General features: G+C 35.1%; 1 protein-coding gene and 1 long non-coding RNA gene across 3 annotated transcripts in view; one reads left to right on the top strand and one right to left on the bottom strand.

Annotated features, from left to right (window-relative positions):
* Nucleotides 1-18,290, top strand: part of Lnpk (zinc-ribbon metal-binding protein lunapark) — a 60,566-nt gene that overhangs the window by 22,546 nt on the left and 19,730 nt on the right. For both annotated transcript variants that reach the window (XM_069831523.1, XM_069831532.1), the window contains 3 exons: nt 1,034-1,220; nt 13,450-13,714; nt 13,811-13,972. In XM_069831523.1, coding sequence (XP_069687624.1) covers nt 1,034-1,220; nt 13,450-13,714; nt 13,811-13,972 — 614 coding nt within the window. The remainder of the gene's footprint in view (nt 1-1,033; nt 1,221-13,449; nt 13,715-13,810; nt 13,973-18,290) is intronic.
* On the bottom strand, nt 1,610-6,281 carry LOC138703568 (uncharacterized). The gene is made up of 3 exons (XR_011333204.1): nt 4,916-6,281; nt 4,357-4,570; nt 1,610-1,712 (listed from the first exon to the last, which is right to left on the bottom strand). It is a non-coding gene; the product is annotated as an uncharacterized lncRNA (long non-coding RNA).

Genomic DNA, 18,290 nt, shown 5'->3' on the forward strand with positions numbered 1-18,290 from the left:
GATGTGTAATCCAAATTGATTATGCGGGATGTAAAAATTTCAGAGGGGAAAATTCCCCCATTCTTCCTTCTCCCCATAATTTGCACACTTACAATATCATTAAATAACAGACTAAAAAATGACATGGATCTATGGTATGGGGTCCATGGTTATACTTGACTTTTGAAAAAAGTCAGTGTTAGTATTTTTGTTGCCTTTAAATATTCATTACAGTGAACTTAGAACTTAAGAATTCCAGAAATTATCCCAGATCTATAATCTTTTCGCTGTAAGAAAAATCTTAATGCAAACAATAGCACGTGACTGAAGTGAGGGTTCATTGGCCCCTGTTTGGCGCCATAGATTCTTAGTACGTGTTCCCGCCTACTGTTGTACATTCTGTTTCATGTTAAACATTTCCCGTTACTCGTCAAGTAGGCCTAACCTCAATACTATGCATTCGTTTGCTTAGGAAACATTTATTTTATAATTACTGGTAATTAAATTATTTTAAGTCTTATGTCTTCACAATGGACAGTTGAGGATACAGATGCCATACTTTAGTACCATGTGCTTACGCAAACAACAACGAGCTCAAGTGACGCTAGCTTGTTACAAGAACAGACTATCTCGGTATTACTGTTGGTATTCATCCGCATTCATAGTACATAACAAAATATAAAAGTAACTTTTCTTTTATATAACGTTTTACATATGAGTGAAGTTAAATGTTTAATCGTATTTAACAACTATAATTCAATTTTTTATTTTCAAATAATACAAGATTGTGGTTTCCAAATACGAACTATATTTTCCTGTGCCATATGAATGTTTCGACTGGGAGCCAATCACGGGTATGACAGCAACGTGCTCATGTTTACATTAGGATTTTTCTTACAGCAAAAACAGTATAGTAGTGAGCATAGTACTCTCTTTGATCACTAGTGACAAATGCAACTGATTTTTTTAACTGTGAAATAAACTTTCTTTAATTTTTTTTTACAGATCATTCTTGTTGGAAACATTATTTTTTATCAATATTGATTTATTTCAGAGTTGTATTTGTAAAACGCCTTGTGACATGGTACTATCGACGAAAATTAACACGAAACCAAGAAAAATTACACGACATGAGGGAAGAAAAAAAGAAACTTCTAGAAGATGTAATGGATAAAGAAACTTACAAAGTTGCTAAAGAAATCTTGGAGAAATTTGCACCAGATCAACTGCGGAAACCAACTGTAAGTTTGAGTTATAGTACTTTAATTTACAACAGAAATGTTGTGTAAAATATGTATTGGAAAATTACATTCTTGGTAGTGCTCTTTTGCATAGTCATGTTTGCGTTTGATTGAAGTAGGAATATCTTGGGCTCGACTAGCAAGTGATGATTATTGCTATCTCCTTAAGAGTCATTATATTGAACGGCTTTGTATGGTAGTAGGATATATATTTTTTTTAATCTAAAGAATGAGAACATAACTGAATTATATATTTTTTAGAAAACTAATAGGATTTTTTTGTCTTAGTTTTGTCAGAATGATGTATTCAAGGAGTTTGACAGGTTAGTTATTAGACTATTACTATATTTTGAATGTAAGATTCATATACATTTCTAATCACTGTTATTACTAAAGAAATGCTTACCTGATTAAGGAAAAGTTACAAATAGTCATGTCAGTCCAATTACTTCGGGGAAAAGCAGTTTTCTTGGTAGAGTTTCCCATTTTCCTCTGAAAATAGCTACATGTTATTCTTTCAATCTGTTTTATAACATACATTTCATTGTTATCTACAAGTTGGCACACATAAAGTGTTACAAATTAGTTTCTCTTAAATGAGTCACACTAAAAGCAAGGAATGCGAATCAAACACTGCTATAAGGAAGAACAGGAAAGGTCACGAGATAACTTGAATGATATTCAATACTGGGTAATTCCATTTGTGACAGACACGACAAATGATTCTCTACAAAAATATAAAGATTTATTTCTACTTCAACATAACATTAGCAGACTTTTAAACTATATCAGATACAAAGTGCATGTACACAGCTACACTTTCATGTAAGGAGCAAGTATCAATCTCTGTTTATTACAGATATCTAAGTACAAGTAATGTTGTGACAGACACGACAGAAAAAGGAACACAAATTAAAGGGAAGTCCGACAATGTACTATATCTTCCAATATTAGCAACTTCTTTTGTTAGTACTATAATCATAGAAAGGAGGAATATCCTTCCTTAATATGCTACAGATAGTTTTTCATTTGAAACATTTATGAAGTATATATTAAGCCCTATTCTCGTGACAGACACGACATACAAACTGTGACAGACACTACATATTCCAAATATGATTTACAAAATTACATGCATTTGCAAATTAAAGAACATCATTATCAAACTAGATATGTTGAAAATTTAGTTTAAGCCTATTATCAAATTGTGGCTCTGGTAGAACTTTTATAACCTGGTCTTTGTCAATATCAGCCTCATCACCAATAGCAGGCGAAAAGAATTTCTTGGACTTCCTCTCATGCCGAAGGAATTTTACATGAAGTGTATTATCCTTGTCATATGTCTTCACTTCCAAACATCTTCAGTTCACAGTGCTGCCAGCATATGATTTATGCAAAAATACGGCCAATTATCTTTGATTTCATAAAATATAGACATTAAAGTCTCTGGTATAGCATTCAAGAATTGTCTAGAACCACCTTGAGAAAATGGTAATTTGGTTGACATAATTATGGAATTACCCTACTACATTCGGAAGAGAAATGACATTGATAGAATCAGTCTTGCGTTGTGATAGTTACAGTACGACTTTAGTTTGTTCCATTGCATGTGAATACATGTCTTGTATCGCACGGTATTATTATTTCATTCGTAAACATATGTTGTACATTTAATTAGCACATAAAAATTGTGTGGATTTTCTTTATTAAAACTCATCACACAACACGAATAATACACTAATTTTAGGTTCGAATATTAATTGAAAATGAAAGTTCGTGCAAACTTCCCAATATGGCAAAACTGTCGGCCCAGAGTGTGGCAATGTGGCAGATTTATTTATTTATTTATTTATTATTATTATTTTTTTTTTTTTTGCACAGCCAAAAGTGCCATTGTTTTGGCATTCCTGATTATTTGGGTGCCGGTTAGGAGGGATTTTAGTGTATATCAGTTTTACTATATAATAGATTCTCTCTGATAAAAATACAAGCACCTCCTTTTTGAAAGACATGTCTACAGAAATGAAACCTAATAAATATCGATGTAAAGACAGTTGTAATATTTCCTGTTGTTTCATATGATGTTCAGTTATACATAATATCTGAGGTTTGTGATTTTGAGACTCTAAAGAAGTGATCAATTCATCACTTTTTTGTTTTAATCCCCTAATATTTTGATGAAAAATAGTGAAGTTACTGTGTTTAGAACATTCGTTACTAGAAACATCAAAATATTCATAATTTAATTGAACTTTGTTTTAAACACCTTACTGGTGGGAGGTTTAAGGCTACCTCACAGAAAGCTAAGCTAAGCTTCACTACACTAACCAATGCTAAGCTATGATGTGCTATGACACAAAACGGTAGCTAAACTAAGCTAAGTAAAACAGATGTTTCGAGATAGCTGGATATCCAACTACACTATTTGAAGAGGAGACAATATTATTGGCGCTCTCATGGAAGATTAAGAAAGAGAAGGAAACTGAACTAGGAGACGATAATTGGAAGATGGAGAGGAATACATGGTGAATTTCATCATTTGATTCAAGATTTGCATGGAAATGATGAAGAATTTAAAAGTTACTTTCGGCTGAATCAGGAACAGTTTCATGAACTTCTCTCTATTATTGAGTATGTTAAAAAATGTACAAATTGGAGAGAATCTATAACACCAAAAGAAAGATTAGCATATGTTTGAGGTAAGAACATAACATTACTATGTTCCATATATTTTCAATATTATGGTACTGAATTTTACAACGTTATTAATAGGCCTATTCCTAAATAAGATATGTTGTTTATGTTTTACTGTCACAAGCTCACAACAAAAGTTTTAACAAACTTCATTATCTATGGTTACAACATATCTTTCAGCATCATCATTCTGGCTCACAACTATAACTGTAGGTTGGGTGGATGAATCTGTGTTTATGGGGGTTGAAATTACAGTGAAATTTTGTCCTCAACTTGTACTGGCAAAATGTTCTTCTTTTGCTGTCATTACAGTATGACATATTTAACGCTTCACACACATTTGTAAATCTTGTGGCAATTTTTTTGTGGATTCACACATAGATGAGAAAAAAATGTCGACTGGATTTGTATTCTTTGTGCGTTTGTTGAGGTATTCAATTACCTTCTCAGCACTGCTCGATGCAAGGCTTGTTTTTTGCTTTTTTGCTGGATGTTGAATGGAGAATTGTCAACTACTGCAGTGGCAGCAGCAGAACATCCAGATATACGTGGTTGCATCATCATTGTTTTCAGTAATATTATCTTCAGTTGCGGCAGGGTCATGCTGTGAGTTCTCTTTACTTTGACTTTGAGTTATCTCAGTGTTTGTATAGGTGCTGTAAAGAAACACATGTGTATCAGATGATAACTGGAGGCACCTTAGGAGAACTCAGTCATATGCACCATAGATTTTGTTAAAAATATTATAGGGCCTACTGTATGTACTGCGATTTATTTTTACTTTCGATAATAATGATATATACACTCAAAAATAGCACCATTAATAAAATTTAAATATTTCTTTTTAATACTATAACCATTCCAGTATGTATAAATCAAGTAAAAAGACATTTATATTGCTTATTATTGTTTAGAAGTATAACACATTATTAAGACATATTCTTTATTTCCACATTTATTGTAACTGTTAAAGATTGTTTTCTCATATTACATCAACATACTTTCTTGTAGACATGTAAGGGAGTAGGAACTGCATTTGTTTTTGAAAATTTCATTCTTTAATTTTTACTGCTTCTTGTCCACCTTTGGTTTCTTTTTGTCTTTCGATTGCCTCTCTGAAGCAGTCCCTCAGTTTTTTCCACATATTTTTTACTTCTTTGCCTAAAACAATATGTATCTTTCAGGTACCTGATAACTGGGAACAGATTTAAAACAATAGCATATAGTTACAGAACAGGCGCCTCAACTGTATCATCTAAAGTAAATGATATTTGTGAAGCCATCTGGAATCGACTACAGGACAAAGTGCTACGTATACCATCAGAGGAAAAATGGAAAATGATAGCAAAAGATTTTGAAAAACTATGGAATTTTTCCAATTGTTTAGGGGCTCTTGATGGAAAACCTGTACTTATATGAGCCCATGGAACAACGTTCTATAATTACAAGAAAACATTTTCAATCATTCTGTTAGCAGTTATAGATGCACATTACCATTTTACAGTGATCGATGTGGGTGCCAAAGGAAGAAATAGTGATGGTGGCATTTTCTCAAATAGTGTATTCGAAAAGGCATTGAAAGATGGTTCTTTAAATATACCTGCAGATGAGCCATTGGTATCACATGGTCTGAGTTTGCCTTTCGTATTTGTTGGGGATGAGGTTTTCCCGTTGAAGAGATACCTCATGCGACCTTTTCCCCATGATCAGGTTCACAACACTGAGCCGTAAGGTGTGTTCAGTTAATAGGGATGTGATTTTTAGGTGCTAAAAAGTGAGAAAATATTTATTTTTTTATGTGCTAAAATTTTTAAATATTTGCTAAAAACATAAAAATATTTGTTAAAACATAAAAATATTTTATAACAGCTTTAAAAATTGTTCTGTTAATGCTAGTTTTATGAGAAAAAAAGTACAGAGATACTCACCAATCGCAGATAATCTTCATATGCTTGGAAGTTACAGTGCACTATAAACGTTTTCTCCAAATTCTCCATCAGAAATCTGTCAGCTGTCATGGAAGAAAGCCCTTTCCATGCCACATGAAGTTAGGCTGGAGTATTTAAAGAGAGGAATATCACTAACTGGATAGATTCGTTGAATAATCTAATAATGGTAATATGTTTTGTTGCTGTCATCTCTTTGCACGCCAACAAGTATGAACATTTGCACATTTTGAAGGGAATTCTGTTGATGTCATCGACAGGAGATCAGAACACGTGTAGGTTATTCCTCTTGTTTCTTTAGGCCACAGACAAGACAAATATACGCAGTATGACTTCATAAAGCTATTATGTGCATTCAGCACTAAAATTAAAACACAACAAAAGTAAACTGTATATTTAAATATTAACGGATATATATATATATATATATATATATATATATATATATATATATAATTTGAACTGGTAATGGAAATTACGGGAAAATGGCTGAACGGATTTTAATAAATGACCCCTCATTTTGAAGCTTGGAACCCAAAGTTTTTCAGAAAAATAGCAGTTTTCAGTGAAATATCATTTTTCCTACATCATTTTCATATTTTACAAAATCGAGAAATATGGCTTTTCAGAATAAAACAAAACACAAACACACTACAATAAACAATAGGATATTACACGAAGGCTGTGACCTGCATGGTTGCTGACATATTTAGAGCTCAAATTCAATTGGTTATTAAAAACTTCAAGACTTAAAAATAATTCACAGGTCTGATTCTGCGGTGTGTGATTTTCTGAGTACAGCTATGTATTGGATATTAAAATCTACAAAATTTGAGGTGGTTTGAGACATTATTACCATTAGAAATGAAATATTATTATAGTTAATGCCATGATGTGACTATTTTTCATTAATTATACATATTAATGCTATATTGGTGATATGAAAGTGAAACTTTTGGGGTTATGTAAGTAGATGTAGAGAATATCTTAAATTAGATCTTCATTTCTATAATTTACTAAGTGGTGGCTGGGTTATCTCCCAATGACCGATGTATTACTATGGTGAACGTGTATAGTATATAATATTATAACTACAAAACTTACCTAAGATAATATTGTTATTAAAAATCAAATATTTTTATAGTTATTAATCAAGTGGGGTTGGGTCTTTTTCATATACTTAATAGCGGTTTGGTGTAGATATTTATATACGTCATTCTCTTCATTATTGGCTCGAGAGGGCGCAAAAATTACAGTTCCTAAGGAAAGACCATATGGTATTACTTACTGATAAAATAAGAAGCCTACAAAATTATGTAGTCTCCCAATCATTTCAGCAAAATCTCTTAGCAGGATAAAAAGATTTTACTCTCTACATTTCAAGCTCTACATGCAATAGTTATACCAAGATGCTATGTCTATTGTTCGAAATCATAGCAAACGTGACATTTTTTTTTAACTTTCACCTACAATCCACAATGACCTGAAATAGCTATTGCTTTACTCCCACATGAAAAACCCACTGATCGTCCTGACATTGTTATTTGCGTTTTCGCGCTGAAACTCAAAAACTGAAGGTGGATAGGTTCAAGAAAAAGTATTTGGCATTAAAAAACATTCAGAGGGAGTATATTTCATTATTACGGAAGCAAATAACTTTCAAAATGTCTGGTATTCTTCATTCAAAATACTGTAAGTCTGAAAAATTTTTATTTGAACGTCTAATGAACTTAGTTTGCAGAATTTGCTGCACAAGCCACTAGCCCCATATAAAGGTGTACGGTATTTATATAGGCCTACAGTATTACAGTAAAGGTAAAGGTAAAGGTATCCCCGTAACATGCCATGAAGGCACTTGGGGGGCATGGACAGTATTACAGTATGCACATATTTAACAAATATTTACTTTGTTCGAAATTTAAATAAATTAGCACAACCATAAAATATGTATTTATTTATAGAAAATTCCGAAAATATTTATTTTACATAATTTTTTGTAAAAATATGTTTTCATGTGAAATAAAATTTCATATTTATGATAATGGTTCTTCTATTGGAGTTTTAAACTTGGTTGTATTCCTTTATCTACATGTAGAAAAAAATATTTATTTACCTAAAAATCCAATTCCTATCAATTACCGACTCTCACAAGTCAAACATATTGTTGAAAATACTTTTGGTATTCTGGTTTTGCAATGGCTGTTTATGAAAAACCTTTTAGATGCAGAATGTAACTAGTTGGTAAAATTGTAAAGACAATGTGTGTTCTTCACAAGTATATGAGGCGGAATATATATATGACATCAGTATGACAATGTGAACAAGAAATTTTAACACAAGACGCATGTCTTGATTCGATTCCATGTGTAGGTTGCAATGCTACACAAGAGGCTTTCAATATTAGGCAAGAATTTATGCGTTATTTCATGAATGAAGGAAGTGTACCATGGCATATAGCTTATGTTCATAGAGGAAGAAATCAAGATTAACTATTCAAAATGAACTTCTCATTAAGTTAGCAATATAAACTTTAATACAATTTAATAAATTAATTGCATAAAGTGAAAAGCATATTACCAAACTGTAAGCAGTATTCAAATTATAGTGGGTACAATAGTTACTTAAAATAATAAAAGATATGTACAATCAATCCCAAGAGTTACACTTATTTTTTGCCAACAGTTGTCTTTCCTGGTTGTCTCTCTATAATAATTTGAGGTTGTGTCATAGAGACAGGGATATTTTTGTATTTCTTCAATCAGCCTTTCCTCTCTTGGTCTACCTTCCATGATAATTGGTACAAAGGAATAATAAAATAATTATTAAAGTTGTCCTACACAAAACTTAAATACAACCATCTACTAGATGCCGAGAAAACAACTGATTATGTGCTTGCACGAAGTCAGTTTACAATTACGTAAATCGCCTCCTAGGCGATCTGTGAAACTTAGTTTAGCATAGCGCTCTTTGTGTGCCATTCCATATAACTACATTAGAGCTATTTTTTTTCCTTAGCTTGCATAGCCTAGCTTTCTGTGTGTGGTAGCCTTTAACCTAACACAGGAATATTGCAATTCTGTTTTTTAACATGGCTACCTCTGATGCTATTAGCAATAAGAACCGAAAGGTGTTTCTTGCCTCTACCATTCAGATGCAGGCTATGTGATGTATATTCATACCTGCGCCATATATGCAATTATTGTTCCATTCCTCCAGGTGGCCCGGGTGACAATCATAAATCAGATGCTGACAGTAGAATTATTTTTCCTGTCTCAGCCCAGACAGCAAAGTTCCATTCCCAAATGAGTACATGATAAACCCTAGGTCCCAGAGCCCAAAGTCTTTAAGTCTTATATGAGTATGGAGACTCATACTAACCCAAAACTTCACCACAACCTAATTTTAACTACTGTAGAAGTTAGATTAAATGAGAGAGAAATGGAGTTGGTGGAATGAAAGAGTGAAACGGAAGTAATATCTGTTTTGTCCACCACATATTCCATCCAGACCTGACCGGAGATCGAATCTGGATCACCTGGAAGGCCAACAACACTCAGCACTGTAGCCAGCAACCTGGCCATCCATGTACTTTGGCTCACATTGACCTATTATGTGCCATATATATGATTATTGTTCCAATGTGACTGATGAACTAGGTGGCAATTGTAAATAAGATGCTGACAGGTGGGTCATCCTGTCAACTCAGACAAGTACGTGATAAACTGCAGGTCGGGAAGCTCAAAGTTCCTGAATTTTATATCAGTATGGAGACCCATACTACCCTCTGGACTTCATTCCAGCCTATTTTTAACTATTGCAGATGACAGATGAAACGAGGGGGAAATAGTGTGTTGATGGGATGAAAAGTTAAATGGGTGTACCCCGAAAAAAAATTTCTACAAGTCTGCTGTGTCCATGATGACCAGGCTGGGGATAGAACCAACATTGAGCTACACACGTGACTTAAATTTTATTAATTGTGTATGTGATGTACAAGGAAATTTTATCAGTCATGTATTGTGATACAAATTCGTTTCAGATTGTGTATGGGTCCAACTTGTGCAGCCATAATAAAGCTAGAGTAGTGAATCTGTATGTTTGTAATCTAGTGTGTAGCTTGTACTCTGTCCATTGTCAGTTCGATATTGGCAAATAGGGGCGTGGTTTCAAGTAGATGTGGAGTGGATAAGAATAAAACTGTCCTGCATTCTTGTCAGGGCTGATGAACCAGGACCCAAACAATACAGTATTATAGTATAATGTTTGATATTAAATTTAGTGTGATTAGTAAACTTAATGATGTTTAATACATGTGAGTTACAGAAATATTTATGTTGAATATTTTGTACTTACTGGTGTTTGTGACACTGTTTTGTTTTTAAATTATACAAATGATAAAATATTCCTTTATAACTTCATACCTGAATAATATGGAAACCTGTGCACAACAGTTTTAAGTTAGGCCCATATTCCTTCTGTCTTGAACAGGTTTCATTGTATATGTAGAGCCTGTTTATATCAATATTTAAATAGGCTATAATACAATCAAAAGTGTAATTAGTCTACAAAGCAAGATAAAATAACGTCACAGTTTCGCCCCCTCCCCCATGCAACAGGTAGGCTACTGTTCAAAGGAAGTCCGCCTGCTATTGCAGTTAATAATAAATTTGATTTTATTAGTGAAGACGAATTTCTAGATGTTAGAACGTCTATAAAAGTAGTCCTCAATGTATTAATCTTTGATTTCTTTTCATTGATTCCTTTTTTTTTTCTCCGTATCTCTCTCTCTTTCCTTGTATGGAGGAGGGACCCGAAGGCTTGTACAGCAAGGCTCTGTGAATGCTTGGGTTAGCTGAATGGCCGTGCTCTTGTACAAGTACAACACACCACACCATGAATTTAACCCGGGCTATGGTAATGATGATGATGATTATATATGAATTAATGATGGCAAAATGAATCCGAGATCTAACGCCGAAAGTTACCGAGCAGTTTTGCTTCAATTGGTTGAGGGAAACCCCCAGAAATAAACCCAACCAGGTAACATGTTCCAACTAGGATTTGAACCCGGACCCACTCGTTTCAGATGTGCTGTTACTCCACAGCAGTGGACTCATTGATTCCTTAGTATCCAGTAGATTAACTAAGATTACTTTTTTGTACTATGTCATCATTAGCCTGGGCGGCCAGGTAGCTCAGTCGGTAGAGAGCTGGCTACGGACTGGAAGGTCCGGGGTTCGATCCCAGGTGATGACAGGATTTTTTTCTCGTTGCCGAATTTTCAGAACGGCCCCGAGGTTCACTCAGCCTCCTATAAAATTGAGTACCGGGTTTTTCCCGGGGGTAAAAGGCGGTCAGAGCGTGGTACCGACCACACCACCTCATTCTAGTGCCGAGGTCATGGAAAGCATGGGGCTCTACCTCCATGCCCCCCAAATGCCTTCATGGCATGTTACAGGGATACCTTTACCTTTTACCATCATTAGCCTTAGAATCAGCTCACTTGTTGCTGAGTTTCTTGAAGCAGGAGGAGGATACCATTTTCCCAGACATTCTTCACATCAGAAAACTAAAAATGAACATCAATAAAAAAACTAAATGCAGCCAAAGTGCAAAAGAAAGTAACAGACTTTTTTAAAATGGCTCATTATTAGTTCTTAATTAAAAAAAGATTTTGCAAAGTAACATTAAACTACAGTATTGTCAGCCATAATTTTCCATTAACTGTCAACTCCTCCTCCATCCATTATAATGGATAATTGGATGCACTTATGCAATATGGAACCAACCACCATTTTATGAATATCTGGATTTCTATTGCAAAATGTGTCTTAATGTCTATAGTTTCTTATACAAAATAGAACCAACTCCTATCTGTAATGTGCTGCCCTATAGAGAAATCTGAACCAACCACCAAAACAGAATCCATAGTGCAGTGTTTTGCAATTTAGAACCAACTCCAAGCTGTCAGTTCCCATGTTTGTTTTGTGTAAATATGGGAGTCTGAATACAATTTTTTGCTATATTATATTATATTATATTATATTATATATTATATTATATTATATATTATATTATATTATATTATAGCAACAAGAGTAATGTTCATGTATCAAAGAAAGTTGTAGAACCGAAGATGTTTAGGTATCAAATATGTAACTGCAGAAGAAAATCCAATGAATTTTTATTTTTGTAGGTTATTTTACGACGCTTTATTAACAGCTTAGGTTATTTAGTGTCTGAATGAGATGAAGGTGATTATGCCGGTGAAATGAGTCCAGGATGCAACACCGAAAGTTACCCAGCATTTGCTCATACTGGGTTGAGGGAAAACCCCGGAAAAACCTCAACCAGGTAACTTGCCCCAATCGGGAATCGAACCTGGGTCACCTGGTTTCGCGGCCAGACGCACTAGCCGTTACTCCACAGGTGTGGACAGGATGATATTGATGGAATCAATGGTCCCCTTGACTTCACCTTGGAATGATAAGTCAATGTATGAACAAATGCTAATGAATATATGTTTTTTAAATTTTATTTGTAATCCCACAATTAGTGTCTCGGATGTTTAGTTTTCCAATAATAAAGTGTTAAACATGGATTTGAACTAGACTGTTGCCTCATCTCTCTCTCATTCCAATCACACAAGTAGGAACCAAGTACCAATATCCATTTTTGCAATAAGCAATATGGAACCAACTCCAATGTTGGCCTTCTACTCTGTGTGAGTCAAATACTGATGCGAGCTGCACCATTGATCTGAAAGAGCATTTCAGAATATTAATAATGCAATCATTACTTTCGTAATAGTATTGATGTAGAATTTTATTTGTAACGATTTGCTAAAACAGCTGTAGCTCAAAAGCTGTATTTTGGACTTGGTTCCATATTGCATAAGTGCATCCAGTTGAGGTTCTACTGTAAAAACAATCGAGTTACAAGATTTAAGGTAAGCATGGTTTACTTATCTACTTTGTTCTTGCACAAAGTGTAGAAAAATCTACATTGAAGTGCGAAAGTAACAGATTGACACATGAACAACAGTGAGATTTATTTTATGCTGTATTTAGAATTCAGATTATGAAGATCAAATCACTCTTCATTTTTATACTCAATTTATGTTGTTATTGTTATCAAACGCTTGGCTCTGGCAATAAAGCATGAGCTCTCTCACTCTCCAGTATCTCTCTGTGATGGATCCAGCAGGGAGTGCTTCACAGAGTCATCATAATCTTTTGAGCATATATATATATATATATATATATATATATATATATATAAAACTGTTTTTAAGTGGGCACCAGTTTTTTTATTTGCTATGGTGGTTACATCACCCACTCAATCAAAACACCCAGTATGGAGGACCACACCTGTCGTTAGTCAATGGATTCCTCGAACCTAGCCAGGAGATCTTTACCAGTTCTACCAGCTATCTTCGCAATCGTCATTTTTATGTCGTGACAGGCCAGCATATTTGGTGAAATAGCATTTCCTCTGTTTCTGGTGTTTTAGTTATACCGCCATTATTCAGTCAATTTATTTGTTTGACATTTTGTACTATAGTGTTCAAAAATATTTTTTGTTTATAGAGTATGACCATACCAACCAGAATGGTTCCTTCTTCAAGCACAGCTATCCAAAGAAGATCTGTTTCCACTCCAGCTCCATCTTCAGTGCAGCAATCAAGTCCAGCTATTGTTGGTGGTAGTTCCATTGTCACCTCTACACCTGGTACTGATGTAAGGAGACGTTCATTACAGCAGCCTTCTGGTCCTATTAGACCACCAGTGTCTATGGATCCAGCAATGTTTGTGACACCTTCAGGTCAAACAAATGGGCAAGGTGTTATTCCACGTAAGTACATACAGTAATTACATGATAGATTTCGTGTTAGACCAGAAACACACATCAAGAAATAAGTTATTTAATGAAATTTATTACGTTTTCAAGGACCGCCCATGCCTCGTCCAGTTCTGCCAAGAGAACGTAGCTATCTTGATAAACTAGTGGAGTACTTAGTTGGTGATGGGCCCAGCAATCGCTATGCACTAATCTGCAAACAGTGTGATTCTCATAATGGCATGGCTCTCAAGGAGGAATTTGAATACTTTGGTAAGATTTAAGTGCAGCTAGCTTTATTTTTCCTTCTATTCTCATCTGGAATTCTTCCTTTTTATAAAAGATTACAGATTAGTTTATGCAAATTGATCAATATTTATATATTTTTGTGGTATGAGTTATACTTTAAAAAAAACATATTTATTCATTAATGTCACACATTAGAAGCCCTATTTTCAAAATGCATAAACTATTTTATGCTCGACCATGCCGAAATGTAGTAATTATACACCTAGTAGCAGTCCTTTAATGCATGTCATTAAAGTACACCTATTCATTAAAGTACAGGTGTTTTCAGCCAATGACAAGTCAGCTTTGTACCATTATAAAACCGCAAGAATCGATTATTCTCGGATATGTAATCGAAAGAGAATTAGCGAAAAGTCACGGAGGCTGGAAATCCATTATTGTCACAGAAGGTTATGTTTTGTTACTATAATAATTAGCGTTAATTGTAAATAATATTCAAATAAAGTCAATTTGTCATCTCGTTTTTCAATGTCGAATTCAATAATCAAGGTTATACCAAGTTTAACGGGATTACATCAAGATCAATGACATTATTGTTCCTCGGAAAAAATCACTACTTTTGCGTCTGCGCACATCTCACAATTCACGACCTAGAACAAAGTCACTTCCGATCTTGTCAGATACAAATAAAATGTATACATCTGAATAATTTCAAGTTAGAAATATGGTCGAGCATAAAAAGTCGTATGAAACTCGCCTATAATGGTAATTAAGAAGCTCATATGAAAATTATGAAACTCGCGCTCGTTTCATAAACATCCATACTCGCTTCTTAATTACTATCATTATAGGCTCGTTGCATAATGTACTATTATTTTAGGGACTGTGTATATTGCAAGATTTGTCTTTGTTTTTAAATGGTACATTATATTTATGTAATCTTTTAGGATTCTAGGTAATTGTTACGTAAATTTTTATAGACTTCACAGTAATTTTTACCTAGTATACAGGGTGTTTCAAAAATACGGGGCATAATTTGAGGTATGTATTTCCCACACGTAGACAATCAAAATAGTTCATTACAACATGTGTCCGGAAATGCTTTATTTCCGAGTTATGGCCTTCACAACATTGAAATTCACCAGAATGTTTTTCTTTCTGCAGGTCGTTGCCGTCAAAGGAGACATTAAGAGGGCACTCTGACAGTTCATTCCGAGGCGAAGGTTACATTCAGTGTTGTGTAGGCGTTAGACTGTGCGACATGTATTCAAATCAAGAGCTGGCAGAGATACATTTCATGTACGGTAAGGCGGACGGCAATGCTGCGCTGGCTCGTCATTTGTACCAGGAGAGGTACCCACAGCGACAATGTCCAGATCGGAAGACATTTGTACGTCTCCATTACCGTCTGTGCGAGTATGGAAAATTTAACTCTCCTGGTTTGGGAAGGGGACGACCAAGATCTACAACTCCAGAAGTACAGGAGGAGATTCTGGAGGCTGTGAACATGACTCCTTCTATCAGCACACGAAGGGTAGCGTTGCAAGTCAATGTTCCTCATACGACTGTCTGGAGACTGTTGAAAGAGTAACTTATCAATTGTATCCTTATCATTTGCAACGTGTACAGGCCCTGTCACCAGCAGATTACCCTGCACGAGTTAGGTTCTGTCAGTGGTTCTTGCAGCAGTGTGGTGTAAATCCGAACTTTCCTGCCTTAGTATTATTTACAGATGAAGCACAGTTCACACGAGATGGCATAACAAATTTCCACAATCAGCATGTATGGGCGTATGAAAACCCACGTGCAACTGTTCCATCTCATCACCAGGTGCGGTTCTCCCTCAACATGTGGGCCGGTATCATTGGTGATCGATTAGTTGGACCCCATGTACTTGTAAACAGATTTACGGGGCAGGCGTACACAAACTTCCTGGAAAACACCATACCTCATGTTTTAGAAGACACTCCACTGATCAATCGTCAACACATTCACTTCTTGCATGATGGCGCTCCTGCACACTTCAGTCATACAGCTCGCCGGTACTTGGATCGAAGGTTTCCTGATCGATGGATAGGTAGAGGTGGCCCAGTTGCTTGGCCTCCATGCTCACCGATCTGAACCCTCTCGATTTCTACTTGTGGGGCCATTTAAAATCATTGGTTTATTCGTCTCCGGTGCCTGATTTGGAATCCCTTCGGAACGAATTGTTGCATGTTCTGAGGACATACGCAATACTCCTGGAGTTTGGGATCGTGTTCGCAGGTCAATGAGACATCGATGTGAGGTCTGTATTCAAGCAGGAGGTGGACATTTTGAACATCTTCTGTAATGACAACGACCTGCGGAAAGAAAAATGTTCCGGTGAATTTCAATGTTGTGAAGGCCATAACTCGGAAATGAAGCATTTCCGGACACATGTTGTAATGAACTATTTTGATTGTCTACATGTGGGAAATACATACCTGAAATTATGCCCCGTATTTTTTAAACACCCTGTATAGCTTACATCATTTATGAAAATGATAATTAACTCTGAATATATGCGTGATGAGAGTTACTGATTTATTTGTTTAGTTATTTATTCATTCATTTATTCGGTAAAGTTCGAATTTGTATGTAGCATAAGACAATCAAATTATGTAATATTACTTCTTAGTCACAAATGGGGCGAATTATACAGCCAGTCTTAAAAATGTCCGTCATAAAATCGTATTGATTTATGTGCATGTTGAAATCTTTCTGGCATTCCTATACAGTGTTGTAATATGGTATGCTCCAAAAGAAACAGTACTGTAATTATTACTTGGCTATTGCACATGTTTCCCTAGCATCCAAGAATTATTTGCCAGAATATTTAGACATACTGTAGATTCAATGCTTGGCTTAGTGCTGCAATTGAAGACCTCCCTGGAATAAGGAGTAACCAACAAAACTGTAATTCATGTTTCAGGAGAAAGGGAAATAATTTCAGGGACATTTCATTAGGCCTATATTTATTATCACAGCCATTTGACTAAACAAAGATTCAAGTTTATTCAGCATTTGAACATAATTTATTGTTATAAATAAATCCTTTAAAATTACATTTCCACCTACATCACATATTTCAAGAATCTGATGTTACATCCATTTTCCAGGGATGTTTTCAATTATGGTTCTCAAACCAAAGGAAAAAAAATTTGATTGTAGTAATATTTTCATTCATGTGGGCTTGGATGTGCAAATGGCCCAAGCTTGAAAAACATTTCAGATAGCTTTTGTGAAATGTTTCACAAGCCGCCACGGTTATATTACAAGTTTCTCTATAAGGAAGCATTCTCACTGAATGAAAGGATTGCACAGGTAGGCCAGTAATGGTAGCAAACATTGAATCCTGGGCAGCTCCTGACGCAGATGTTACAGTCTCTGAAAAGAAATCTCCAGTGAAGTCTTTAAAAACTGGGTATCAGTGTGACTTCTATACATCAAATGTTCAAAAGATGGGTGAATTTTCGTATCGAATATGAACATAATTTGAATGATATTGACTTGAATGCTGGAATTGTGTAGTGTAGTTCGTTATTAGCTCTGGCATATAAAATCCATTATTCTTGAGTAAAATATTGTTTAGTAACAGATGTCACCTTCATCTCAATGGCTGTTCGTTTTCTCGATTTTGAACGGCATACATTATTAAACAGAAACCCCTTCATTCCAAAGATGTCAAGATTTGATGTGTTGTATCTGCAGATAGTGTACTGGACACACAGTTTGTGGAAGGCTATGATGGACATCTCTAGACTGTTACCCAGTATCAGTATAGAGACCTCATTACCACGCCATTTTTTAGGGATGTGCATATTATATTTTATTGTGCAAGAAACATAGCACATCATGGTCAGCGGTTCCAACAAGATAGAGAGACCAGCAACACGGCCATAAACACACTTGCTTTGCTCCTGGAACATTTTTTGGAATACATTTTCCTTATTGATCACATTCACCTGACCTTACACCACCTACATATAGAGTATATTAAAGGAGTCCATCTTTATGGATAATCTGTCAGCAACAATTCTGGAATAGTGGGAAAAGATAGTGACTTTCTTTCACCAACTGCAGCAACCCCCTCTATCTGTAGACATGTTTGAAAATGTACATGAACATCAAGAGCCCCATACACGCAAAGACTTAACTGGAGGTAACTCTGTGCAAACCTAAATTCACAGGCAAGTTTCCTCATGTATGGGCGGAAAGTATCAAGACTTTTCACCTTCAGGTAAGTCTCTAGACTTCTATGACTGCTTGAAATTTTTCGACTGTAGTGCTCTCCAAATTAAATGCAGAAAAAGTAAACATA

This window comes from Periplaneta americana, chromosome 1, assembly GCF_040183065.1.
Source record: "Periplaneta americana isolate PAMFEO1 chromosome 1, P.americana_PAMFEO1_priV1, whole genome shotgun sequence".
Taxonomy (NCBI): Eukaryota; Metazoa; Arthropoda; class Insecta; order Blattodea; family Blattidae; genus Periplaneta; species Periplaneta americana.